Genomic DNA, 27,152 nt, shown 5'->3' with positions numbered 1-27,152 from the left:
ATTATATTCCATTTGTGCAATCAGAACAATCATAAACCTTCTTCCAGATTGTGCTGTTGTGACAAAAATAAGGTGTACGTTAAGGGAGTTACTATGGCTCCAAGGGAGGAGATTAAATAGAATGATCATATATCTATAATTACAGGAAGTGTACTGCGTGTGGGGAAAGTGCAAAAATAAATCGTTGTTTCACGCACAGAGAAAAACATCTAAATTGCACACTCTCAGGTTGCAGTTGTTATTCAATCCTTGAAAAGAGTAACAGCACAAAATAACCTTTGAAACGAGGGAACCTCTGAAAACGAACTAAGTAATAAAGACTCCCAAAAGAGCAATGGCCAAGATGTTACTGAATATTCTTTTGAAGGCAACCTGTGAGTAGAGGAGTTGTTTTTCAACATAATGAAGACCTGAAAAACACTACCACTCTAAAACTTAATCATTTACAAAAGAAAACAGAACAACCGGTTTTCAAATGAGTACACTGGCCTCCCCAGAGAATCTGACCCCCATTAAAATGCTATGGGAATAGTTTGACAGGATAGTGAAAAATCAATGTGCAATCAAATCAGCTGTACTCTGGGAGATAATTACAACTGAATGGAGCAATATAGACTATAGACTTCTGACCTTGCGTGATATCATGCCTAGAGCGACTCAACTCCAGGACTGTACAGGGTCTTTTGTGGTTCTTAATCTTAAGGTATATTGTTGCAGACATAGCCTAAACTATAGGCAGCTGTAATTGCTAAGAGGGGGGTTATTTTTCATAAACTAATCCTTTATGCTATTTCTTCCTTAGATAGTTGCATTTCAGTTACCCTGTGCATTACTGTAGCCTACTATTTTGATAGTATATATTGATTATACACTGTCAATGTATGTATAGAGAAAAGGAGAAAGACGATATACAAGACAGCCACAACTTTGGCAGGACTGACCAAATATGTATGGGGTTAAAACTTTGTGCGGCAGCATGCATAAATATTGTGTGTACAACGGCAGCGATTCCTGGCACAGCATCTGCATGTGTGAGCGAGGTGCTTGGGGTTTCTGATCTGCTGTCATGGGGAAAGGTTGAGTTAATTTCTAGTAACTGGTCAGGCCTGGGGAGAGTTGAAATGTCCTTACTTTCCATTGCATGGTCAGGGTGAGTTAAGCCAGGAGGACCCCCTACCCTGCTGGTTTTTGTTCCAAACAAGCTCTCAATTACTTAATTGAACCTTAATTGAACAATCTGCTTAGATTTTACTTTTTAAATTGTGTAATAAAAGAGGTGGTTCTTTAATAAGTTATTTATACAATTATATACTTAACTTAAAACCCCTACAGTTTAAAATAACAAAAATGCTCTGATTTAGGAAATTATTAGTTCAATTTAAGGTTCAATTAAGTAACTGAGAGCTGGGTTGGAATAAAAACCAGGGTTGGGGCTCCTCCATTACCAGGGCTGGGAACCACTTTGTTAGGCCACAATGGTCCACAAAAAAGCAACACTGCCTTCTTTGGGAAGGTGTTCACTCTCAAAGACCCACATAAGTTTCTTTTGAAACATGCTGAAGTTACATTATTACAGGTGTTGAAAAACTTTGTATGTTTTAAATACAGCAGCCTTTCCCTTAAATAATTTATAAAGACCAATGTGTTGTTACTTTATGGGATATTCCTAATGTCAAGAAACACTTTTTCATGTTTCATTTAGAGGGCCACAGGGCATCACAATTCTTCAATGCCCGGGCCAAGGTTAATGCTGGCATGAGAAAGCATTGCAGGGACTGCCTTATTGGTATCTGTTAACAGTGCTGGTCGAACCCATACAGTGAAACACTTCTGCTGGTTTGTGCAGGAGTGTCCACCGCTGTTTAGGGATACAGAATAAACAGATATCCAAGCGTGTCTATTAACACGTATGTAGCACAGCTAGGCAGACACACATGAACTGCTTCTGATGAACGACTGAAACCCGGAAGCTTTCGAACTGGGTGTGTGAAATCAGCGCAATGATCAGTTTATCTTATTGTGAGAAAAAAATATTAATTCTTGTAAAGCTTATGCACAACATCGTATCGTATTTCGAGTAAAGATACGTTGCACGACAAGTTATTTACTTATTTAGTTCTATACCCACGTCTGGACTTGGGTGGACGATCGTCTCGTTTACAATTCGTGGCACTAGTTTGCCATTTATTTTGTATGTTTTACACGCCCCTCGGTTTCTGTAGTTGCACAGCGTGGAAAATATGAAAAAGGGCTTCGCTAGACGGTGCGTGGATTCAGCGCAAAACAGCGCACGGTTGTGAAATGAGCGGGGGAGCCATTAAACACGCCGCAGTGTGCGGACTATCTCGGCTTGGAGCGGCCGCGGCTTCCCGGAACAGGCGCCCGTCGTCAGAGCGCGTTATGAACCCGACTCTGTCGACCTGAAAACGAACACAACACGCACGGCTCCCCCCGACCCCCTCGCCTGCACGGCCGGCGGCCACACCTATGAGTTCATGCTGCTGGTATCGGCGAAACACAACTAAACCACAAAAACAAATCCAACCCCTGCGGGAGCACCGATAGCGGGCGCTGCGTCGGGCCGCCGGCCGGGCAGGACCCCGCGTCACCCGGCCCGAGGTGCGCAGCGCGGCCGCTCGCCTGGACGCCGCCAGTGGCTGTGCGCGGTGGCGTGCTTCTCCCACCGCGGCTCCCATTGGGCCGCAGCCCCGTCCATTGCACTGCCTGCGCGCTGAGGGACTCCCCCTTGTTTTCCCTTCGGCTGCTGGCTGTTTGTATCCTCTGGTTGTGGAGAAAGCGCGACCGATGCACGCCTTTTATTGCCCCGATTTGTATAACCCTTTAATGTACAGAAAAACACTTTCAGTTTGCTTCTGTTTTGTCATCTGGTGCGCAAGAATATTATTTATAGCACCGGCGTTTGAATATAAAACCCCATATACAGGCTGCTGACAGGTTTCGCATTGTGCCCTTTTGTCATGGGGGTTTCGATTTTAATACCACTACTATTATTATTTTGTATGATAATTATAATGACAATTGGTAGTAGTAGGCCTGGTAGTGCTGTTGTTAAAATGCAAGACCTTAAATTATATTCTGGAGGTTAAATTGCCCTTTTTAAAAACGAAATAATTGCACACCACTATATTGTATAGTTTTCATATTTAAACAACGTAACTTTACATGTCTTGCATTTGCTGGCTTATTAAACAATTTGAAAGGTGGCTTCTACCCATGTGCACTTAAGGAAACTGATTTTGAATCAATCAGAAAAGTGTACAGAAAAGCTATAATTAGTATTGATAGCGGTAAAATCTTTTATAAAGACAGTCATCTTCTATTGCAATCATACCTGCATGTATAGTTTAATAATAATTGCAAACTTTTATTTGAATTGGTGTAGTGTCTTTAATGTGCGTAATTTAATTAATATGTTACAATGCCATACCAGATATGTGGCATCAGTTTGCGCTTTAATTCTAATAAAGTTTTGAAACTTAATGCCAATATTAACGGGTACACCTTTGCTGCTTGATTTTAACAGCATCCTCTACATTGAATTTCTGTTCAAAAGAGCAGGCTGCGTTGACACAAACAGTAACCAATACTGTTTCAATGTTTATTTAGGGTAAATTGCTTTGATGCTCAATGTAAAATAAAGTTAATTTGGATAGTGCCTTTAAGCGTCGATATCAATTTGCATAGTGTAATAATAGTGTAATATACAATGAATACCAATCTCTAGGAGACTTGGTGATTTAACCCGTAAATTAGTGTATTGGTCATGACGGGCCTTATTATTATTTTTGGTTTACAAATGTATATTATTAAATGAAGTAGACACAAATTTTACTGCTAGTGTGGTCACCTGGGTAACTGCCATTGAATACACCAAATATTTGGAGGATCACATTGAATTCAATTGAATTAATATGTAACGTGTAAGAAATGCACTGGTATATTAATGTTATTAATTATTACATGTTAATATATTAATTTAACACCCCTCCATGTTTAAAATCAATACTGAAGTGGTATGTGTCGTTCAATTAATATATAGGATTGTTTTATTAATACTGCATGCAGAACAATAATCACACTCATCCACAGGATTTTTTTTGTTTGTTTTTTTAATTGAAGACAACATTTTAAAACACACATTACAAAAAAAGAATATACCAAATGGTTTAATCTGGCTCAGATTTTTTTTTTTTTAAATCAGAAAAAAAAAAAACTTTGTCAAACTACAAAAAAAAAAAAAGCTCTTAAAAATGCACAATAAATGCCACTTTGGATAACCATAAAACAAACAAAAACACATTTCTTCTAAATTATATAAAAAAATCTTAACATAAATAAGTTAGTATAATTTCTCAGTGTTTTTACAAAGTTATGTACACAGGTACACTTCAACGTTTTATACTTTACAAATACACAGGCAATGTAGTTTCTGAATTTTGAAAGACAAGAAATGCCTTTTCTGATCAATACGGTGCCATTTTATATATTTAAAATCAGGCGCTCTACCACATAAAATATGTATTTGTTTGTGTATGTTTACACATTTTTAAATGGTAACAGGTTTACTTAAAATAATATGGTTAACTGACTTCATACAAATGGTTCTCTGTTGATTAAGTTGCCAGGTTTACTGGGTGTAACTTATTTAAATCAAGCTTTCCGTGCTGCATAGTTTTCTGCAACAGATTTCAAACATAATTTTGCTTCTGAAATTTAGGCTCTTTTTCTTAGCCCAGAAACACAGGCTGAATATGACACTTGGTGTGGAAGCCGTGTTTGCATGGCACCCACTTTGCATGCTGGATTTTAAATAATTTGACCTTCCAATTCTGAACAGATCATCTTAAATTCTGCTCACTCACTCACCTCTGAAATAACAAAAATAAATAAATACATGCTGTATCTGTGTTTCACACTCTTTTGTCTGGAAAACTGGGATTTACATTTTTGAAAGAAACTGTTATATATTAGGTTTAGAGTACTTCACATGGAGAAAAACAAGGAGAAAAAAAAAAAAAAAAAACTACTTCCACAAAGTTTCTAATGCTACCTGGGGTTGGTGAGAACCACATCAATGTCAACCTCTCATGTCAGCGGGTTTTGGACATTATACATATAACTGATTAGAATATAACAGACCACCTTTAAAAAAAAATGACAGCATTTTGGAGACATTAAGAAAAACTACACTGCAAATCTTCAAGTCATTTTTTTTTTAAAGGAAATTTGTATCTGAAACAATAAAAAAAGTTTTTTTATGTGCTACATATGGTGAGAAAATATTTATATACACAGGTAGTAAAAAAAAACCAAAAAGAAAATAAATGAGCAAAAAGAAAAACCTAATTGCACACTGCTACATTTACTGCTTGAGGCAGCTTTATTTTTTTATTTTTTTGAGTGCCAGAACCTTAGTGTTTATATATATATGTATATATATTGTTTTAATACATAGATATACATACATGTATATATTTCAGTGCTTGTACAGTAATCTCCATCGTTTGGAGAATTAACGATATGTATTTTCTTTTAAACGCAGTTCCACTTTACTTCATCAAGCACTCATGTATTCGATGAACAAGGGAAACATCTTCAGCTCTGAAAAGAAAAAGAGAGATTTAGAATCACAGTATATTATACAGTGATGAAAATACATTTTTAATCCTTGAAAGCACAAACATGACAGTATAGAGGTTTGGATCTCTAATTTCAACCTTATTACAAAGTAATTAGAATAAATACTGAATAATAGCAGCCTCTGTGATTTTCTAATTAAACACTCTACTGAACTTTATTTTTAACATGTTAATTTCACAGAAAGCTTTACTAATGTAGCCCTATTCATTTAACCCAGATGTTATTTTTAAATATAAATTATAGACTGTTGTAAAAAAAAAAAAAATCCTTTAATGAAAACGGTAAAATTAATAATAATAATAAAAACTCCTATGAAGCATGAATACTTGTGTCTTCTTATACAACCATGTTCTGATATTGCACAACCTTTTGCATTATTCATAAATGTGAAATCAACACTATTTGTTGGAAACTGTTTTGGTGATATTTTGCAGATTATTGTATGAAAGTGCACGTTTGGGAAAAAAGGTTTGAAATGAGAATAGTGGAAACGCATACTGAAACCATACTACTGTAATGAAACCAACCTGCTTTCTCAAGCGCCACTTGCTGACGTGTTACTACGCTGGTTCAATGCAAGAGCACTTGTTTATAGTAGTAGACGAGTATTTTCTAGCCAGTTTGATTTATTTTAACTGTTTGTCTGCATATAAAGCATAGAATCATTGCAGCATTATTTATGTATTTTTTGCATTGTCCCCTCAATTGCAAATAGGTGATTCCAAAAGACAGAAAACTAGGAAGTTGCGTGTGTACCAGATTTTAACCCACTCCTAACCCCAACTGGCACACAAACTGGCAAGAAAAGTGGGCAGTTCTAAATCAATCAATTAAGCAATCAATAGCATGCATTTTGATCAGCCACTAAAATCACACTTGGGATGTATAATTATACCTCATAAAACGACCCTATTCATAGCAGGACTTACTTCTTAAACTCAACGCACATGCGATTGCGTTGATATGAGAATTCAGCAGATTAATTAGTGCCCAATCCAATGTAATCGGTTGTATCAATTAACTAACTATAAACAAATAGCAGTTATGCACAAGGTCCACAGAGCTGTAGGACAGATAGCTAAAGACTAACCGCTAAAAAACGCATATACTGCAGCAGCAGCAGTAGTAGTAGTAGGATAATGATTTGAAAATAAAAGTTAATTAGCACATCTCACCTGGGCTAAAACCCTTCACGTTTGTTTCCTCGGACTGGATTTCCTGGGTGTCTGTTCCACAGTTGCGGTAGGTGCTACATCTTCAGAGGCGGGTTTGGCTCTTTTATTTTGCGAAGAAGACTCTGGTAAAGACAGAGAGAGCACGATATTTTCTTTTGCAAAGCATTGCCTTTTGAACACACAATTACTACACAAAACGCGCCAGGGCTGGGCTGGGCTGTGCTGTTTGTAAAGGCGCTGCTCGCTCGCCACCACCACAAGATTTGCATCCCGTAGTAGCAGCGATCATTGAAAAACAAGAGGGAGTGACGTGTGTCACAGCTACGTGTTCATCGCCGCTGCGAAACTCAATAACAACACGCAAACACACAAGCATGTGATGCCCGCTTTGCAATGCAACTGAACACACCGATCGTCTTTTTTAAGTCGCGGCATATTTGGGAAGCAAAGTGTCTCTTGGTTGCAAGAAAACGTGATAAGCATAGTCTGATCGTCGTGCGTGTTCTTTAAACTAATATGACATGGGTAATTAACTCATATACACCTTTTGTAACAGTGCTGGACAGTCTTAATAAGAAGAATAGTAACAATAATTCGAATTTAGAAGCCGAGAGCTGCGTTCTACAGCGCGAGGTAGTAATAATAATTAGTTAATTGAAGTTCTACCATGAGTGGCGGATCTCTTCCTCTGCGCCGTGCTTTGTGCTCTGCTGTCCACTTGACTTTCTGATGTCTCCGTCTGCTCGTCGGAAAGTCTGTCTCCCAATTTGCCCTCTGGACAGGGTGTCCCCCCACACTGATGATTCCCATTAAGATCCAAATTGGTATTCCCAGAGGCGCAGATCCCCTTGGGTGCCCGCGGCGGCCGGTTGTAGAAGTCGGGCACATCTTTGGCATCCACGGGCACCCACTCGAACCTCCCCGAGCCGGGCAGGGGCCTGTGGTTGGCGAAGTCGAAACCCCATCTTGCGCAGGACGCCTCTTCCATCCCCTTCAACTGTCCCTTTAATTCTCGCTTTAACTCTTCGCGGTCCGGCAGGCCGAACAGGGTCCTGCACGCCGAGGGCTTGTGATCCGCCAGCCTGCCGTCCATCCTTTCCAGCGTCGGACTCCCATTGGAAAGACGAACATTGGACATTGTTTCCCTGGCTTTCCCCCCCCACACACGCACACGCACACAAAAAAGAAATTCAACAGAAAACGACGTATCGCTGTCTCCTTCAAAGCGACCCGAAACAGGCGTGAGCGGCTCCAGTAACCCGCGCAGACGCAGGCATGCCGTGCGCAAAGCCGAGATCTACAGAACCAGAGCCACGGTGGCAGGGCGAGCAAAAGCAATCTCCGCCGATCATCAAAACAAAGTGCTGCTGCAAAAGCCACTCCTGTCAATTTTGACTTGTAGTAAGAGCAGGGGGAGAAAAAAAAAAACAGACAAGCCTTTTTCAGTACCCAATATGGCGATTGAAGGGAGGCTGACTGAGAAAAAAATGATTGACACGGAGATCTATTTAAACACAGAAGGAGATCCATTGGTTAAAGACGATGGCGCCGCCCACTTCTCTTAAGGTGCGCCTTAATGTTGCTATTCCCCAACCACGGAGCAGCGAGACCGCAAGTCCCTTTAAAACACACGCCGTGGACGGCTACCTTTAAATATGCATTCCAGATCTATACATTAAGCACTAATTATCCAGCATAGGAGACGGTGCTGTAGCCACGTAAAGTCCATTAGCAGCAACGACGCCTCTACTGCGGGGTAAATAACAGCGCCGCCGTGCAGTAGTATTGCGATAGGAGGAAGTGAAAAGTCATGCATGCATTCATATTTAAAAATAAAAATGCAATCCATATACATACGCATACACTCTGTCAGCAACGCCTATATGGACTTGAATCACGCATGCATACGGCGTTTGGAGTGTATTTGCGTCGGTAAAGCTGCCGTACGCGGCTGCGCTGTTGTGATTCGTCACTACTAGTCCACCTTTAATGGAGTTTGTTGCTTTTTAAACTGGGGGGCTGTGTGTGTGTGTGTGTGTGTGTGTGTGTGTGTGTGCGGAGACCTTGCTCTCATCTAAAGTGCTGTGTTTGTGTATAAGCAAGTCCCTCCCCGGCGAGAGGGGCCGGGGCGGGCGGAGTAGTAGAAAGCGAGCGTAAACAAGGTGCAACTCTGTGGTAGAGCGCCATCCCCGCGGCTCGTATGGTGCCACGACGCTGAGTGTCAACCGGGACCCGTAGGGTCACATCAAACGTCCCATCAAACGTCCCATCGTAGCACTTCTGCACTGTGTTGGTGTTATTCGTCATCGTGCGAAAGTCGGTTTTGTACAAGTAAACCTCTTTGGCGGTCCAGAAAGTGACAATTATTAGTTACATTTTGCAACAACGAGCTGTAGTAAAGTAACAAAGTTCAGATGTTACAGTCAAACCGATGATATAGGCGTGTTTGTGATTAATCGCCCCGGAGTTATTACAGCTAGTAGTGATTTTAAGTGGAAATAACAAAAATACATAAGTAAACTGAGCTGAGAAGGGAAAAACATGCATTGAAAATGGGTGGTGCTGGATACATACACGTAGCCTGTATAGTTAAACATTGTCTGGAAGGGGTTGTTGGTGTATTCATTATTCTTTAAAAGTGTGCTATTGTTCCCACTTGTAGAAGTAATTTGTGCATTTTAGTTTTCTATTATTTCGCCATACCTTTCCTTTTTAGATTATGTGAATTATTAACTTGAACCTATACAAAAAAAAAAAAAAAAAGTTTTGTGATGCATGGATAGGGTGAATTAGATATAATCCATACAAATAGTGCCCTTTGTGGACAGATTTGACATACACATGCAGAAGTCTCTTGTGTGTGAATCTTACTGTATCGGGCCCTTACAGTACAGACCGCCGGCTATGATTTTCCAGTTTCACCCCACACTTACAGGAGTCAGGGCATTGTGTGTCTGTGGGAGCCTGGTCAGTCACATGGCCCTCAGCCATTGGTTTCCTGTGAGATCAATTCCTGTGAAAGAGGTGCCCCCCAGTAAAGCAACTGTATTCAGTGTCATATAGGAGCACTCATGTTTCCTCTTTGCCAAAGTACAGGCCTCCATTTGAATTGCTGGTTGTCCAAAATATCACTGCATGTACAGGCTTAATATGGTATCCTTCCCAAAAACACAATCTCTGTATCGCACATGGCACCAATGCAATCTGTTTATTGGCAGAGGGAGGCTTGTCTCACTACATTTGCTAATAAATGTAAATAACAGTGTGTGGTATATAGTATTGTTTATTTGAATGGTATACAGCATTTACAAAACATATGCTTTGTAGGGTAGAGGAATAGATGCTGGTTGCAGAATCAACAATATCTTGTAGATAAACAGTCACATAAACTGTACTTACATGCCACTTACATGCGTTTTAGGACTATTCATTATTTTGGAGTTTTTGTTTTTAATTTGTTATGCAGTTGTGCATGTTTGTTAGTCAAATGGTTTGTGTATGTGCATTACCTGTCTAAACCACTGGTACAGCAGACACTGGCGTGATCCCATTCAAGGGTCCCATGAAATATTTGCTTTACAAATCTGGTAATAAAACCAGTTTGTACAGTCCATATGCCATGTTTATATACAATGCCTGGGCCACCTTGTCTGGACTTGTAATTAATGTCAGTGTGGACTACCCGTTCTTGACATTGACGAGGGCAGAGATGGGTGTGGTCTGGCCTGATCGGCACATTTCTCTCAATTATGCATGCTTCTCTCTTTCATTAATATATGTGGCCTTTGTGTCTATATTGTGACCCCTTTTCTTCTATCATCTCTGCCACATCTTATAGACTGCATGTGCTGTTCTGTACTACCTTTGCCATCTCCACTCTTAGTTGTGGAACTTCTGTTCCAAAGGAATGAATGTTAAATATTTGCTTCTCGCCAAAATACAAAAAACATTTTCATTTTAAAAGCAGAGGCCTTTGAATACAGCAATATTAATGCCCGTAAGTGTAGAGTTGTGTTCATCCCAAAGCATGTTGTATAAATATGTATAAATGTATGTGTGTGTGTGTGTGTGTGTGTGTGTGTGTGTATATATATATATATACACACTCACCTAAAGGATTATTAGGAACACCATACTAATACTGTGTTTGACCCCCTTTCGCCTTCAGAACTGCCTTAATTCTACGTGGCATTGATTCAACAAGGTGCTGAAAGCATTCTTTAGAAATGTTGGCCCATATTGATAGGATAGCATCTTGCAGTTGATGGAGATTTGTGGGATGCACATCCAGGGCACGAAGCTCCCGTTCCACCACATCCCAAAGATGCTCTATTGGCTTGAGATCTGCTGACTGTGGGGGCCAGTTTAGTACAGTGAACTCATTGTCATGTTCAAGAAACCAATTTGAAATGATTCGACCTTTGTGACATGGTGCATTATCCTGCTGGAAGTAGCCATCAGAGGATGGGTACATGGTGGTCATAAAGGGATGGACATGGTCAGAAACAATGCTCAGGTAGGCCGTGGCATTTAAACGATGCCCAATTGGCACTAAGGGGCCTAAAGTGTGCCAAGAAAACATCCCCCACACCATTACACCACCACCACCAGCCTGCACAGTGGTAACAAGGCATGATGGATCCATGTTCTCATTCTGTTTACGCCAAATTCTGACTCTACCATCTGTATGTCTCAACAGAAATCGAGACTCATCAGACCAGGCAACATTTTTCCAGTCTTCAACTGTCCAATTTTGGTGAGCTTGTGCAAATTGTAGCCTCTTTTTCCTATTTGTAGTGGAGATGAGTGGTACCCGGTGGGGTCTTCTGCTGTTGTAGCCCATCCGCCTCAAGGTTGTACGTGTTGTGGCTTCACAAATGCTTTGCTGCATACCTCGGTTGTAACGAGTGGTTATTTCAGTCAAAGTTGCTCTTCTATCAGCTTGAATCAGTCGGCCCATTCTCCTCTGACCTCTAGCATCAACAAGGCATTTTCGCCCACAGGACTGCCGCATACTGGATGTTTTTCCCTTTTCACACCATTCTTTGTAAACCCTAGAAATGGTTGTGCGTGAAAATCCCAGTAACTGAGCAGATTGTGAAATACTCAGACCGGCCCGTCTGGCACCAACAACCATGCCACGCTCAAAATTGCTTAAATCACCTTTCTTTCCCATTCAGACATTCAGTTTGGAGTTCAGGAGATTGTCTTGACCAGGACCACACCCCTAAATGCATTGAAGCAACTGCCATGTGATTGGTTGGTTAGATAATTGCATTAATGAGAAATTGAACAGGTGTTCCTAATAATCCTTTAGGTGAGTGTGTGTGTGTGTGTGTGTGTGTGTGTATGTATATATATATATATATATATATATATATACACACACACACACACACACATAAATATAAGGTTCCAGTTCTTACTAAACAGAAGTACTGTTCAAAGAGCATTCTATCATACATAGTGATGTGTGAACATTTGTTAACTGTCCTCACCCTTGCTGAAAAAACTTTCCTCATACTTGGCTAGAGTTTATCTTGTGGTGATTAAACTTTGTTACTATAAAGGCTTCTTGTATTAGCATATTCATCTAGAGCTGTTAAAGAAAAAAAAAGTGAGATAATAACGTTTACTCATCGTTCAGAAGGTCATTAAGTTGACGTGCAGTCCAACGCGTGAGATGAGGTCATGTTTAGGGAAATGCTGATGATGCTAAATGGTTTCTCTGGGATCGGTAAAACACAGACACTTAATTACTGCTTTCTTACAAGGTTTGTGCGTTTGCGTTCAATTATATCAGCTAAAATATCCAATAACAGAATAGCAACAATATGTGCGATGCACCCGTTTGGTGCAGTGCAGTGGAGTGTTGTTTGCCAAGAGTTTTTTGCATTACCAGGAAACTAGTAACATACTTTGACAGCTTCACCTCTGTGTGCAACCATATTTTAATAATACAATTATGCAAAGAGTAATAACATAACTCACGGAAGGCTGCATTTCATTTTGGCATGCATGTGGAATAAGGTTTCACAGCACCAATATTTCAACTTTGTTTAAAAGTTTAAAAAAATGTTTGTCCTCTGTGAACAAACTGACACATGTAAGCTACTCCCAAATCTGTAAACGCTAAAGCTTTTCAAATGTGGAGACAGTCTGCCACTGACACCTGCTGGTTACAAGAAAAAGTGTATGTAAGGTTTGTTACATATTTACAGTACATATCAGGTATTCTGTTAAATGCTTGTACTATTGTATTTTCCCCTTAAATTAAATTGATTGAGTTTTCCTTTATTCGAGTCCTATTTTGAAGTTTGTGCTCGAGAAAGGATGTTTGTCTTGATGCAGTTTTCAACACGCACAACTTCCCCGATTTACAATGACAAAATATTAACATTTGTTTAGGGTCATTCAAATATTTGTAAATATAAATGCCATTTACACATTCCTCCCTGTAAATGAAGAATTGGGTCTCTGCATTTGTTCACAGTAAAATTAACACCCATTATTTAAAAAAATAAGTCAAATTTTGCCATTGCTGTGAGACTTTACTTCAGAGGAAGAGTTCAATTTCAATTTCAATTTAGGTGGCAATTGACATTTTTCCTGACTAGATCATTTCATGCAAAGGTTTTTGTGCCACAGTACATGCCTACACTACAGCTATTGCATCCCATGAACTTTGTTGCACCTAATTGTGTAAATAACGTATATCACATACACCTTGTTTGGCAAAAAATAATGTGCTTTGCGTACTTTTTTTAAATTCCATTTCTCACAACGGAAACCAGGAAAGAGACAAACGCACAGACTGCAGTTGTCACATCCCATTTTCAACTATTCAACAAGCTAGGAGCAAGTAATTTTATTTTCCCTGTACAAAATAATGTTAACCACCTGGAAAAACATACATGGGGAAATTTAATGTATGTAAGATTTAGGATGATGTGAAAAAAAATGTGTAGGAATAAAAATGTAACATCCTTATTTTCGATAATTTTGTGTTACACCATAGATCCTAGAATACCCCCATTTTAACACATGCACATCATAGGAGGAAAAAATATATATATGATAAGGTATGTTATCAAAAGTTTTAATTTTATTATTTTCACTCAATACCCATTTATACTTAAACATTTACAGATTTATTTTTCCTCATAAAAGAAAAAACAAACCACTGTTCCAAAAAATATATATTTAGATCATGAGATCCAATTCAGAGGCTCTGAGCACAATCCTTGAAGCTGTCTGAGAAGCTTGGTCATATGATTTTGGTTTATATTTACTCCTAACAACAACAATGACAAAAAAACAAACAAAAACGCTAGGGGGTTTATGGTTCAGGAAAACAAATTAGAAGTCTTCTGCTCATTGCTCTTGACCATACAGGTTTAGCCACTTGATAATATAAAAGTTTCTCTTCCCTATCCGGATGAGCGTCAGTCCGTTTGTCAGGATGTGCTGCCCGGGAATCAGGACCTGCTCGGGGGTGGTGACTCGGCTGTGGTTTATCCACACCCCTCCGTCTGTGACCATCTGGTACCTGTTGAGGAGCAACACGCAGGGAGAGACAGCCTTTATAGGGGAATTCTGTCCATTTGGGTTTTGGGAGGAGCACAAATCAATTCTTCAGATATCCAATATATGGACATTCATTTAATTAATTCACTTAATTCCACGCCCCATCAAGCTTAACGACATTCAGTCATGGCCACTGCGTCTGTTTTGCAATAAGTGTTACGACACAGGTTAGCAGCTGTGTCTTGTTGCAATTAGTATTATAAAATGAGTAACTACGAGTGCTGTTGTAATAAGTATTAACCAAACCCTATTCACGAATGAATGCAATGCACTCTCAACACCATTTTGAAACAAGCAGAAGTCACTCATGAGTATCTGTTTTGACGTACTTAGTACAGCAGGAAACTCCTAGGAGCTTGTTTTGTAATCCTTATTAAAATAAGACACTTATTACAATAGTGGTTGGAATATATCAGTGCAACCCGGAAGTACATCATTGCTGTTCTAGTAGTAACAAAGAACCTGGACATGAATTGGTATAGGAGCTATGAGTTAGATTTTATATAATTATAATATAATGTATATATTATAATTACAGATTTTAATACAGGTTCCCTTACCAACAAAGAAAATAAATCCTATAGTATCTTACTTTAGTTAATTTCCAATTATCACACTACTTTTATTTGTGGAAAACACTATAGAATCTGTGCAGGCACTATAGGTTGAACACAGTATTTCGTCTCCTGGGCATGTATAACTCAAGGTCAGCTGCAGAAGGTGGAGCTCACCCTCTGGCGCCCTCTGGGATGGCGTTGGCCTGGCAGCATGCGTCCAGGACGGTGGTTCCAGGTTCCAGTAGGAGTTCACAGAAGGGAGCTTCTCTGAACAGTTCCTGCAGCTCCTCGTCACTCATCTGCTCCAGAGCCCGCAGGCTGCTGTGGTACAAGGCACTGGTACACCTGCCAGCACAAACCAGCCCAGACAGGGGTAACACAAAGAGAAATAGAAATATGGGAAAAGAAAGAGGTGGAGAGTCAAGGGTAAGTCAAGCCAAAGGGGAAATGAGGTATTCCCATGGGCCCACATATTCCATCATGGTTTACCGTTTGGCACTGTCTAAGCCTTCTTTGCCATGAACGAGTTTGGTGACTTCAGCAGCCAGGCGTTTCTGCGCAGATCGCTTCTCAGGCTCCTGGTGGTGCTGTTCCATGAGGTGACCTACTTCTGGTAATGGGAGGAATGTGTACAACTTCAAGTACCTGAATAATAGAAAAGGAAAGCTACTTTTGTCAATATGAAGGCCCACTTTTTTGTTTCAAGTGGACGAATGGGGAAAGTGAGTCCAACATAAAGGAAGATATTTGACCCTGTTAGGACCTTATTAAAGTCAAGCTTTGGCACATTTTCCCCAGTTGAACTCCGAGTACCTTCAAGAAAAGACTGGATTGTATTCTGAATTTGAGCTACTAGCAGCCAAACATGAAAGATTGGAAAAGTTTTAATGTTATAAGTGTTACTGCTGGTGAGAGTAACAGATGTGAGGGTTTAGTGAATTATTCCACCTCAAATTATCACTATAATAAAGGATTCTGGACTCCAAATAGGATACCTTTCCAGGGTTTGTCAAAATCACAGGCCCTTTCAATTAAAACAGAAAAGGTAATTTAAACCAGAATAAACTGAGAAATATATTAAAATGAACACCAGCCAATCAGGAACCTAATAAATCGATATTGTACAAGAATTGGAACAAAACAAAAAAGGTTGTCAAGCACTAACATTGAAAATAACAAGCAGTGCTTGTGAACATAGTGCCACCTAGTGACCAATCTGTCATATTACATGACCAGCCCTCCTAACATAATAGGGAAAAGTACATCTCTCATTTTTAATTTGTAAAACTGTACATCTTGGTTTATGATGAAACAGCAATCAATTGTATATTAATATAAGATGGGGTGCAGGTGAAAGCTACTGGGTGTTTTGACATTTGTTCCCCTTGACTACTTAATTGTCTTTATGGACAATTTATTTTCTAATCTGAAGCAACTGGATGAATTTCCCCTATGAGTGTAATTTGTCTGTTGACAATCCTTCCAGAATAAACACCCTCTAGTTAAATTAAACAAGATCTGTCCAAAGTTACTGCCAAGAACAAAAAACAAAAAAAAACAGTTGCCAAATGTTCTAAAGCCAAAAATATCAACACAACATGTAAAGTGTTGGTCCCATGTTTCATGAGCTGAAATGAAAAATCCCAGAAATTACCCATACACATAAAAAGCTTATTCCTCTCAAATGATCTGCACAAATTTGTTTGCATCCCTGTTAGTGAGCATTTATCCTTTGCCAAGGTAATCCATCCACCTGTGGCATATCAAGGATCCAGCACGATCATTACACAGATGTACCTTGTGCTGGGGTCACTCTAAAATGTGCAGTTTTGTCACACAACACAATGCCACAGGTGTCTCAGTGTTGAGGGAGCGAGTGATTGGCTGCTGACAGCAGGAATGTCCACTAGAGCTCTTGCCAGAGAATTTAATGCTCATTTCTACCATAAACCACGTCGTTCACAACCACAGACCATGTGTCACCACACCATCACAGAAAGCGTCTCAGGGAAGCTCATCTGTGGCTTGTCGTCCTCTGCAGGGTCTAGACCGGACCGCAGCTCTGGTGGACAATCCTGCAGTCAGCGGCCAATCACACTTGGATTAGGCCCTAATGAATTAATTTCAATTGACTGATTTCCCTATGTGAACTGTAACTCAGTAAAATCTTTGAAACTGTTGAATGTTGCGTTTATATTTTTGTTCCGTGAAGAACAGAATGATTTGTTTCAGCCTTGATTGAGGATGTTTAGATGCAATTCATGTTTAGTGGTTGCAAACTGAAATCAAGATCTCCACATGAATGGGGAACAAGAAACAGTACAGCAAAAGATCAGATTATCTCAATTAAGGGATCTTGACACATTATATTAATTCAGCATTCTTCATATCATAATTTCCCATTAACAGTCTTGGAGGTCAGATAACACTCCAGGTTTCTTGCATTTCCCATGTATCCAGGTATTATTTAATATGACTGCAAAATGATGAATTGCCACAGTCCAGTGAATAATTTAGAAGAAAATCCTGGATCAGGGAAAAGAGTTAGGAAAAACTGCCCATGAATGCACCAAGTGGTCACCTGCCTTTCCACGTGCGAGTCTGGTTGTCTGAGGAAGAACTGGTAGAACTCAAAGGGGGACATTCGGTCTCTGTTGAGCCACACAGCATTGCCTGCGGTCTTTCCCAGTTTGTCTCCTGTCGAGCTTGTAATTAGGGGAACAGTAAGTCCAAACACCTCCTCCCCAGTTACTCTGTCATAAAAAAAACATACACACAGAAAATGTTATGCCAGGTGATATTCTGAAGTAAAATTCTATCATGAAGAAATAACTAATGAACGTTCGAATGTGTTCTCTATGCTTCTTGTGTCCTTTAACTTTCAGTGCCTTTGATTCCTACAGCTACTGCTGGTCAAGTCAAACACTGCTTGTAATAGCCAGATCTAAACAAAACACTTTCAAACATAACAAACGAGAGGAGGCCATTCAACCCATCGTGCTTGTTTGGTGTCCATTAATAACCAAATCATCCAAAGATCCTATCCAGTCTGTTTTTGAATGTTCCCAAATTGTTGCTTCAACCACAATTTGTTCAGATTGTGACGCCTTCTCTGTGTGAAGAAGTGTCTCCTGTTTTCTATCTTGAATGCCTTGAAGCCCAATTTCCATTTGTGTCCCCAGGTGCGTGTGTCCCTGCTGATCTGGAAAAGCTCCTCTGGTTTGATGTGGTCGATGCCTTTCATGATTTTGAAGACTTGGATCAAGTCCCCAAGTAGTCTCCTCTGTTCCAGGGTGAAAAGGTTCAGTTCCTCAGTCTCTCAGTAGGACATTCCCTTCAGACCTGAAATAAGTTCAAAATGACTTTGGTTTTACTCAGGGTCATTGTATGTCCAGTTTTTGTGCTTGTATCTGAGAGTTCTTAAAGATTACCAGTTCTTTATAGTACAGTATATCCTATGTACTGTGTATTTGCAGTGTTGTAGAAGCAGTCAACAAAAGACGTTTTAAAATAAGTCAATTTCAGGATTAGGTCTATAGCTTTACCAGCTGTCCCCAATGAAATGTACAGCGCTGTCGTCTGAAAACAGAACTGCTGTGACATTTCCTCTACAGTTGCTAGGTTGGTTGTCACTTGGTCGAGATAAAATAGGTCACGCGAAGAGCTCAGTGGAAACCCCACTTCTAAAAACATCCAGAAGTTCTTTCTTCTTTCTTTCTTTCTTTCGATTTCTCATTCTATTGTGGTTAATTTCATGAAGAAAAAGTCACACTACTGCATTTAAAACATTTATCATGTTTCTCTCTCCTATTCTAGGTGTCCCCGGGCCCGTGTGTCCCTGCTGATGTGGAAAAGCTCCTCTGGTTTGATGTGGTCGATGCCCTTCATGATTTTGAAGACTTGAATCAAGTCCACACATAGTCTGCTCTGTTCCAGGGTGAAAAGGTTCAGGTCCTCAGTCTCTCAGTAGGACATTCCCTTCAGACCTGGAATAAGTCTGGTTGCTCTCCTCTGAACTGCCTCTAGAGCAGCGATATCTTTCTTGAAGTGTGGAGCCCAGAACTGAACACAGTATCCAGATGAGCTCTAACTAGTGCATTGTACAGTCTGGACATCACTGCCCTTGTTCCCAATTCTACACTTTTCACAATATACCCTAACACTGTTTGCCTTTTTTATTGCTTCCCCACATTGTTTGGATGGAGAAAGTGAGGAGTCCACATAGACTCCTAGGTCTTTCTCATGCGTTACTTCATCCAGTTCTATTCCTCCCATAGTGTAATTATAGTGGACATTTTTGTTGCCTGCATGTAATACCTTGCACTTGTCCACATTGAATTTCATCTGCCAGGTGTTAGCCCACAACTGAATATTATCTAAGTCCCTTTGAATAGCCTGTGCTGCCGATAGTGCATCTGCTGAGCCACCTCTTTAAAATTAATTCTTACCATTGCATGTACATAATATGTAATTCAACAGAAATAAAAAGAATTACTGCAAAATACTGAACCTCTCAATTGGATATATAGGTCAAACTTGAAGAATTGTAAGGATGGTAAGATTTTACCTGCAAGGATGTTGTTTTTGCATCAGTACCACATTACCTCAACAAACTACATAACTTAAAAGAATATAATTACTTTTGAATGAGGTTATGTCCAGACATTAAGTTGCCCAGTTGGTCGGTCCCACCAAGCTGGATTCTGCAGCCGTGGTGCTGGTTCAGATGGTAGAAATCGTAGGCTTGGAAGAGCTGGTAGGTGAACTCGGTGAGGCTCATGCCCTCGGCGCTCTTCAGCCGCGTCTGGACGCTCTGCCGGCTGAGCATCGTGCCCATGCGGAAATGTCTGCCCACCTCGGACATAAAAGCCACCACATCCCAGCCCCGGTACCAGCTGCTGTTGTCCAGCACAGTCACGGTCCCCAGCGTCTGAGGCTCCCCGGAGAAATACAGTTCATGGTTAGCGATGACCCGCTGCAGACCGCTTCTGATCCCCCCGACATTGACCTCCACGGCCTCCGCGGACAGGGGCTCCCTCTCCGTCGCTTTGCCGCTGGGGTCCCCGATCCGCGCCGTCGCCCCGCCGATGAGCGCGATGACGTGATGGCCGGCGGCGCGGAAGTGCAGCAGGCCGACGAGCGCCAGCAGGTTCCCGGCGTGCAGGCTGTCGGCCGTGGGGTCGAAGCCGCAGTAAACCGTCTGACCGCCCGCCTGCAGGAGCTCGGGGAGCTGGGTTTGAGCTGCCTGCTCGGGGAAAGCGTCCTTCAAAACCCCGCGTTTGCTTAACGAGGACAGGAGCCCTCCTCCAGCCGAGCCAGAGAGTCTGCGGGTGGGGGTTGTACATATAGGTTTCTTTCTCAGACTAAAACACCGACTAGAACTCCCCAAACATCGCCATCCCTTCGCCATGGGCGCCGCCATACTTGTGACAGTATGACCTGCCAGAAAGGGGCGGGCCAAACAACCTCAAAAACCGCACTCAAAATGTGCAATCGCGCCACCTGTTGGATAATGGATCAAATTATATCTGTAGTGGTTATTATGCAAAGCAAACAATTGAATGCTGTTTTAAAAAGTTAATTATTTGAACCACTTCGTTACTTAAAAATGCATTAATTCAAATATAGTGAAAAGAATCAATCAATTTGTATTTGTATAGCGCCCTTCGCAGGGTGCACTTACAGACTGGTAAACATACAACAAACGTACAGCAAATAAAATAATACATAAATAATACAATACATTAAATTAAATATAGACTTTTAAACAGTTTACATTATCAAAAATAAAGTAAATGAACATTTAAATAAACCATTTAGGCATGGAGGAGAGAAAAACAAAAAACTCCTATGGATGGCATGTAGGAGAAAATGAATCTCTGGGGGTCCACGGCTTAGGGCCTAGGCCTAATGGCTGCCTCCCCTTCAGGCAGTATAGTTGTTACAGCAGCAAGGAGATCAGAAAGTTTCTTGATCTTCCCTCTGGAGGAGGCCTCTTGCCGGCCATCGGGGGTGGGGGGGTTGGATCATCAACAGCCTTTAGGTGGTGATGGCTCGTCAGACCCTGTGGTGGGGTGCCCCAGAGAATGACACTATAGTGTTTTAAAACACTATTACTTAAAATGTACTCTGTATTTTTCTAATATACTATACAGATGATGACGATGATGATTATTATACAGAATAATTATTATACAGAATAAGCAGAATAAAGAATAAATGTAACACATTGAAATCAATACAAAATGGCCAAGCTCAGCATCTGATATTATCAGTTATTAAGTAAGCAATCAATAAATATATTGTTACATTTAAAATATAGGATATATTAAAACATATCTAGATGTTTAGAAATTCAGCTAAATCAGGCACAGTACACGGTGATATTAACATATAGCGCACATTAAAACAACAAAAAGACACATATGCATGTCTAGTTCATATTATTATTATTATTATTATTATTATTATTATTATTATTATTATTATTATCTTCTCACAGTGCAAGTATCTCATGTCATCAGTACTCTGTGGCACATGTGCAAGGTCAGTCTCTAGCACTCTGTGTGAGCTGGGTCATGGTAGGTCCCTACAGCAAGGCTGGCAATAATGCAGTCTTTAAGGGATGCAAAATAAATATACTCTGAACTAGTGAAATGACTACATGCCACATGCCACATAGGCACACCAACAGGACAGAATTATGCTTGTATATTTTAGAGAGGCTATGGATACAGAGCCTTGATTTGAGTTTTTCTTTTCAGTTTCTTTCTCTTTTGGAGGACTTGCTTTGGCTTGAAGTGACTGGGCAAGTCTGTGTTCTCATCCTTTCCAGTAAAAATTGTAACTGTGATGTAAGAGGGTGCAATGCAGTTGAAACCTGCAACATGCTTGGTAGAAAAACCTGCTTTCTCCAAGTCCACAGTGAAGTACGTTATACACTCATGACTGCACTAACTCAGCATCATCTACCTCACCAGAACCTTCTGATACTTGCCACCTCTGAAGGTGATGTTTCCAATCTCTGGCCTGAGAAAAGAGTTCTTTATTATCCACTTATTTATTGTACGGGCTTCCTCAGCCTCTTCTGCAAGGTTTTCTTCAAGGTCTGAGGAAGATGCATATATGGTAGCGCTTTCCTTTTTCTGTGAATATTTGAATAAGCCAATTAAGAGAATATGCACTGGCACATGAAATAACTCTTAACTCCGACCATTCAGGACTGTAAGTAGTGCAATTCTCTGTATTCCAAATGCCTTTCTTTCTGGAAAAATACGAAGTCGTTGAAGTCCAGTGAAGGAGCTGGGGACGATACATGCAAATGCAGAAAAAAACAGGTCATCATCCTGCAGGGCGGAGGACAGCAGGATGCTGTAAAAAATCTTGTTTACGTACTACATCCTCCCGGGCTGTGGCTGTACAAGTTTGCTCCAGGTTCCCATTTCCTTTGTTTGTGGTAAACCATTTCCTACAAAGGAAATACCACACCTGCTTGTTGCACAGGTTCTCAAATCTCTACTAAGATACCATTCTGGGGAAAGGCCAGTGTTGTAGTGTCAAACCCTGATCGAATGTATGTCACCTAAATCAGAGTTTTTGGAAAGCAAGAACATGTCTATATCCCTAATATAATTTGGGTGCTTTAGAAGATGGGCATCGCTCTGGCCACTATTGCCTATCAGTCTGCAGAAAACAATAGTTCCCATTCTCAAACCAGCTACCAGTGTAAATAGTTACTAGATCATTATCACTAGGGTCATTATCAGGTAAGACAATGACTTGATCTCTGTTTCTTTTATCAGTTTAAGCCTTTCTGAAAGCCCATGCAGCCAAGCCCATGTAAACAGAACAGGTAACACTAAGTAATCCAGTTTTTATGCATGGTCCCAAACAGGCTTCATATTTTCTCGAGTTCTACAACATTTGGAACCACAAAAACCTTCCCATCTAAAGAGCTCAGGAATCTAGCTATGAAAGGTTTTCATTTTTTTGTGACAGGATTGCAAACATAATGATCCCTGTCCGTGTTTGCAAGTGGACCCCACTTTACATGTCTGATTTTTCCAACTGGTAGACCAACCACCAAAGTCTAAACAAGACACAAAGAAACAGGAACATTTAGCACCTAGCTCACTATCAATTGTTCTACTACCTTGATTAAAACTGTGACTTATTGCCCTCACTCTTTGGAAATAATTGAGGTATCCAAACCACATATTGGTCCTGAGGCTCCACTAACTAGCTAAAGTGTTTTTCTGACTGTGGTGCATACTCTAGTATGGTTGTGAAGATTTATATTGTCCACACACAGATAAATGTCATTGGAGAATGCAAACTTGTATTGTGGGAGAAATTGTACAGTTAACACAGAATCAGGATCTGGGAAGATTTCAAAACTAATTGCTCCACTCAAAGCCCCCTTTTCTTTCACCAGAACCACTGGTAGCATCTGAGGTAAATATTTACTGTTGGTTCACAGCCAGGTCAGTTGTATTCCCATTCTCTCCCAAAATCTGTACTTGAAAGGTTGAAACAGCTGCTGCGATGTTGTCGCCATTCAAAAGCCAGGGGTAAGGATCCTCTTCAAAGGCTTTAAGCAGAAACTGACAGAGTGGTGTCTGCTGGAAATGAAGAATTTATTCTAATTTCTCAACCAAGTAGGGTAGAAGTTTACTGCATCAGGGTCTACAGACTCAGCACTAAAGTTGTATTGAATCCCACTGTTCTGTACAAGCCCCCACCAATAACGGCCTTCAGATTGCTTTTTTGAAGATCTACAGATATTCAGTCAGAAGTGCTTGTGCTATGATTCAAATTTCTCATAAAAAGGGTGACAGTGAAATTAAACATGTGTATGCCATACACTAGAGAATGTTTTGAGAATTATTGGTGGAAATGAGAGATGCAGACAAACTGACATTGGTGGCATTATACATCTTCCAAGAGAACATAGTCTGAGACACGCAAGAGCAGTGTACTGCAACTGATGAATAAGTGGTGAACTGGAGGGCCTTTTGTAGAGCATTTAGAGGGGGATCAGGCTTCTTTAAAGCAAAAGTAATAATGCTCCTGGGTGAAATTAAATTGAATCAAGTGCAGGAATGCTTGTTGTGAATGAAGATTTTCTGCAATTTGTAATTATTAACTGCACCATCCTTTCTGAAGTAATGCAGATTGCTTGATCCTGTCACATAGCAGAAGTATGTTTGATTCGTCCGCAGATCAAAAGTTACATTGGTGTAGGTTGTGTTCACATTGTAAAATCAGTGCTGGATTAAATTCTCTGGATCTGAATTGCAGGCAGACGTGCAGTCCTGGCCTTTAGGCAATGAAGTACATCTTAATTTGTGATAAAAGGAACCAAATTTTAAATGTCAGTTTCTTGAACCAAAGATGAACAAAAGTTACAGAATGGATTCGAAGAGATGGGAAAAAGCCATCAAGACTACATAAAAGATGGGAAGGTGCAATAAGATTTGCTCAACATTTTCATTCAATGCAGTCATTCAATCTTAAAGTACACCTAATACTTCAGGGTCTGATTCCAAGTGTCAAATAAAAACCAAACAAGGTAACACAGGTGTATTTTTATTTTTGTAATGTCATGTCATTGTAATCAGTCATTTGTAAGTTATGATCATTCGTCCAGATCAGTTAATATTCCTTAAGAAATTACCTTGTGGCATCACACAGCATGCTGTAGCAGATGATTGCTCTGAGGACTTTCTCCCAGTTTATGCAGCATGTAGCTCACGACACAAACTGCAGCTCTGAGAGTTTCTTTCAGAAAATCCCTTCACTTTCACACCTGCCCCTTTCACAGGTCTGCTGTCACATATCTGCTCTTACACTTCTCATCAGATATTTAAAAGTTATCCTTTTTTAACCTATCCATTCCTTTAATACCTTACATTATTTTGTATATATATATATGTGTTGGCTGGAGAATGTAATTAAGCCAATGTAATTGTTTTAGGAACATCCACGAGGAAGTATGTCTTAGTATGAGGAAGTCATGGGGTTAAAGGGGAACTTTTACAGTTCCTAACAGGATTGGTTGATTATTGTTATTATTATTGGTTGACGATGCCGGGCTCTTGAAATAGGTGGGGTGTCAGGAAATAGATACAGGTACAGGGAAATATATGGTGAAACAAGTGGAGGTTTATTTACAGGACAAAACAAAACAAAACCCTAACTACAGTGAAAACAGGTCCCTTTCTAAACATGCAGCTAATCAAAAAGGCTTTTATGCAGGAAGCCAGCCAATCAAGAGCATCCTGTGGGTCAGGTCCTTCCTTGGCATGAATCAGCCTTCCAGGGCTTCTGGAAGGTGTAATGTTGGCCTACTGGCCAAGTAGTGCTACGTAGTGGCTTGCAAAACTGTTCAACAATACAATGCTCTGTTCTGGGTCTGTTGAGTACCAGCCAGTTTGGCAAAGGAGCTCAGCTGAGGATGACTGGGGAGCGCTGTGTTCTCCTCCTCAGCAGTCTTGTCCTTTGAAACCACCCTGCAGCTGAAATGAAAACGAATAATTCATTAGTAAAAATGTATTAAAATAAGAGAAAACAATGAATCCTTCTTCGTTTGGCAGCTGAACTGGCTTAAGCCCTAACCGTCAATCATTTGCAACTACTCCTGACAGCACTGAATGCGTCTTAGAGCACGGACACATTTAGTGGACTAGTGCTTGATAGATACTGTGAAGAAACAGTCCATCAACACAACTGAGCTGTTCTTCAGTAAGTGTTGGACAACTTCATTAGAAACCAACTGATCCTCTTGTAGGGTTGGACCCAGAGGAATGAAGTGGAAAGAAGGTGTATTGAAAGTTTGTTGTGTTGTTGTTTTAAAGTGCTGACTTAAAGCAGTGTCTTATAAATGCACTTAGAACAGCTTGGAGCAACATGGAGAGAAGCACAATACACTGTGGTCTTAGTGCTGCAGGACGGGTCAAGTTGGTTATATACAGTCAGATGTACAGGATGCCTCTCAGAGAGAAAGATGCCTCTTACAAATCCTACGTTATAAAAAAGCATATTCACTGGAATATGCAGGGCCCAAATACGGTTGCCAAGTTCTGCGGTGACATCTTGCTTGTGTCGCTGTGAGCCACCACTCTGACCAGGAAGTCGACGAGGTGTCTGAGCAGACGCTGGTGCTCTGCAGGAAGACTGTCCAGATCAGTCTTCAAGCAGCTGCCCAGAACAGCCTCATCTTTACATCCTAGGAAGGAAACAAAGTGAAGAACACAATTTAACTGCCAATGGCTGTAGAGATTTAAAAAGGCATTGTGAAGAAAGTACAAACACAGCCCTAATGTGAAAGTTGCCATTGTTTGTTTCCACACAGGTTCACAAGACACATGACGGTCAATACCTCTGAAGGCATTGACACTGCCTGAGTGGGGAGATCTCTCAGGAAGAGTTTCAGAAGTGATGCCACAACCAGGACGTTCCCATCCGTCTACAGGTCTACTGTCTCTCCGCTGTCAAACTTGGCCTTTAGCAGCTTCACTTTGGCGACCCACCTACTGGGAACAGGCCTTCCTCCTGCAGGCCTGGGGAGGACAGACACGGTTATCCAAAATGCACAAATAGCCAAAGGGCTGCATTCTTGGCAGATATGTTTTATGCAGTAAAATGACCAGTACACATATAACAACCTTTTATATAAATTTATTTTAGTGTAAAACAACACAAATACGCATTTTGCCCATTGCGAAACTACATATAGGATCTTGCATTGAATACACATACCATGCTTCTCTAAGTAAGCCAGGAAAGTATTGACAACCAGTAAGATGCCATCCGGTGAGAGTCGAGCCTCCATGCTGCCCAGTGGCACACCAAAGACAGGGTTTGGTGGGATGTTAACTGATTCCACCGTTTTCACTGCGGTCTCAGACCCCTAAGTGGAAAGGAAGAGGAAAAGTCATTAGCTGCCCAGCTCTTATATAATAATAATAATAATAATAATAATAATAATAATAATAATTTCATGACCAACTCCCCCACCTCCCCCATTAGGAAATTGCCCTCCATATGCAAAACACAGGCTACATGTCTTTACAGCTTATTGCAGAATAAACCCTACTTGGGTACTATCTGAAATAGAAGGAGCTAAAAACAACTGCTTTACTTTAATTCCCTCCATGGCTATAACTAAAAC

At 40.5% G+C, this 27,152-nt stretch overlaps 2 protein-coding genes across 2 annotated transcripts; both read right to left on the bottom strand.

Moving 5' to 3' along the window:
• Positions 1-4,366: 4,366 nt before the first annotated feature.
• On the bottom strand, positions 4,367-8,485 carry cdkn1bb (cyclin dependent kinase inhibitor 1Bb). The gene is made up of 3 exons (XM_066724370.1): positions 7,503-8,485; positions 6,837-6,958; positions 4,367-5,622 (listed from the first exon to the last, which is right to left on the bottom strand). Exons 1-2 carry the CDS (start codon positions 7,972-7,974, stop codon positions 6,852-6,854), a joined length of 579 nt encoding a protein of 192 aa, XP_066580467.1. The 5' UTR covers positions 7,975-8,485; the 3' UTR covers positions 4,367-5,622; positions 6,837-6,851.
• A 5,436-nt stretch (positions 8,486-13,921) lies between these two features.
• Positions 13,922-20,430, bottom strand: yars2 (tyrosyl-tRNA synthetase 2, mitochondrial). The gene is made up of 5 exons (XM_066724369.1): positions 19,621-20,430; positions 17,566-17,733; positions 15,470-15,625; positions 15,155-15,325; positions 13,922-14,385 (listed from the first exon to the last, which is right to left on the bottom strand). Exons 1-5 carry the CDS (start codon positions 20,400-20,402, stop codon positions 14,211-14,213), a joined length of 1,452 nt encoding a protein of 483 aa, XP_066580466.1. The 5' UTR covers positions 20,403-20,430; the 3' UTR covers positions 13,922-14,210.
• Between the last annotated feature and the right edge of the window lie 6,722 nt (positions 20,431-27,152).

This window comes from Amia ocellicauda, chromosome 15, assembly GCF_036373705.1.
Source record: "Amia ocellicauda isolate fAmiCal2 chromosome 15, fAmiCal2.hap1, whole genome shotgun sequence".
NCBI lineage: Eukaryota > Metazoa > Chordata > Actinopteri > Amiiformes > Amiidae > Amia > Amia ocellicauda.
This window is presented reverse-complemented; position numbering and strand designations above follow the sequence as displayed.

Coding starts and splice junctions, on each gene's coding strand:
- yars2 (XM_066724369.1), bottom strand. CDS start 20,402: ATGGCGGCGCCCATGGCGAAGGGATGGCGATGTTTGGGGAGTTCTAGT. Junction 15,626..17,565: donor CCAGACTCGCACGTGGAAAG/GCAGGTGACCAC, acceptor TCTATTATTCAG/GTACTTGAAGTTGTACACAT. Junction 15,326..15,469: donor GGCTTAGACAGTGCCAAACG/GTAAACCATGAT, acceptor TTGTGCTGGCAG/GTGTACCAGTGCCTTGTACC.
- cdkn1bb (XM_066724370.1), bottom strand. CDS start 7,974: ATGTCCAATGTTCGTCTTTCCAATGGGAGTCCGACGCTGGAAAGGATG. Junction 6,959..7,502: donor GAAGAGATCCGCCACTCATG/GTAGAACTTCAA, acceptor TGTCTTTACCAG/AGTCTTCTTCGCAAAATAAA.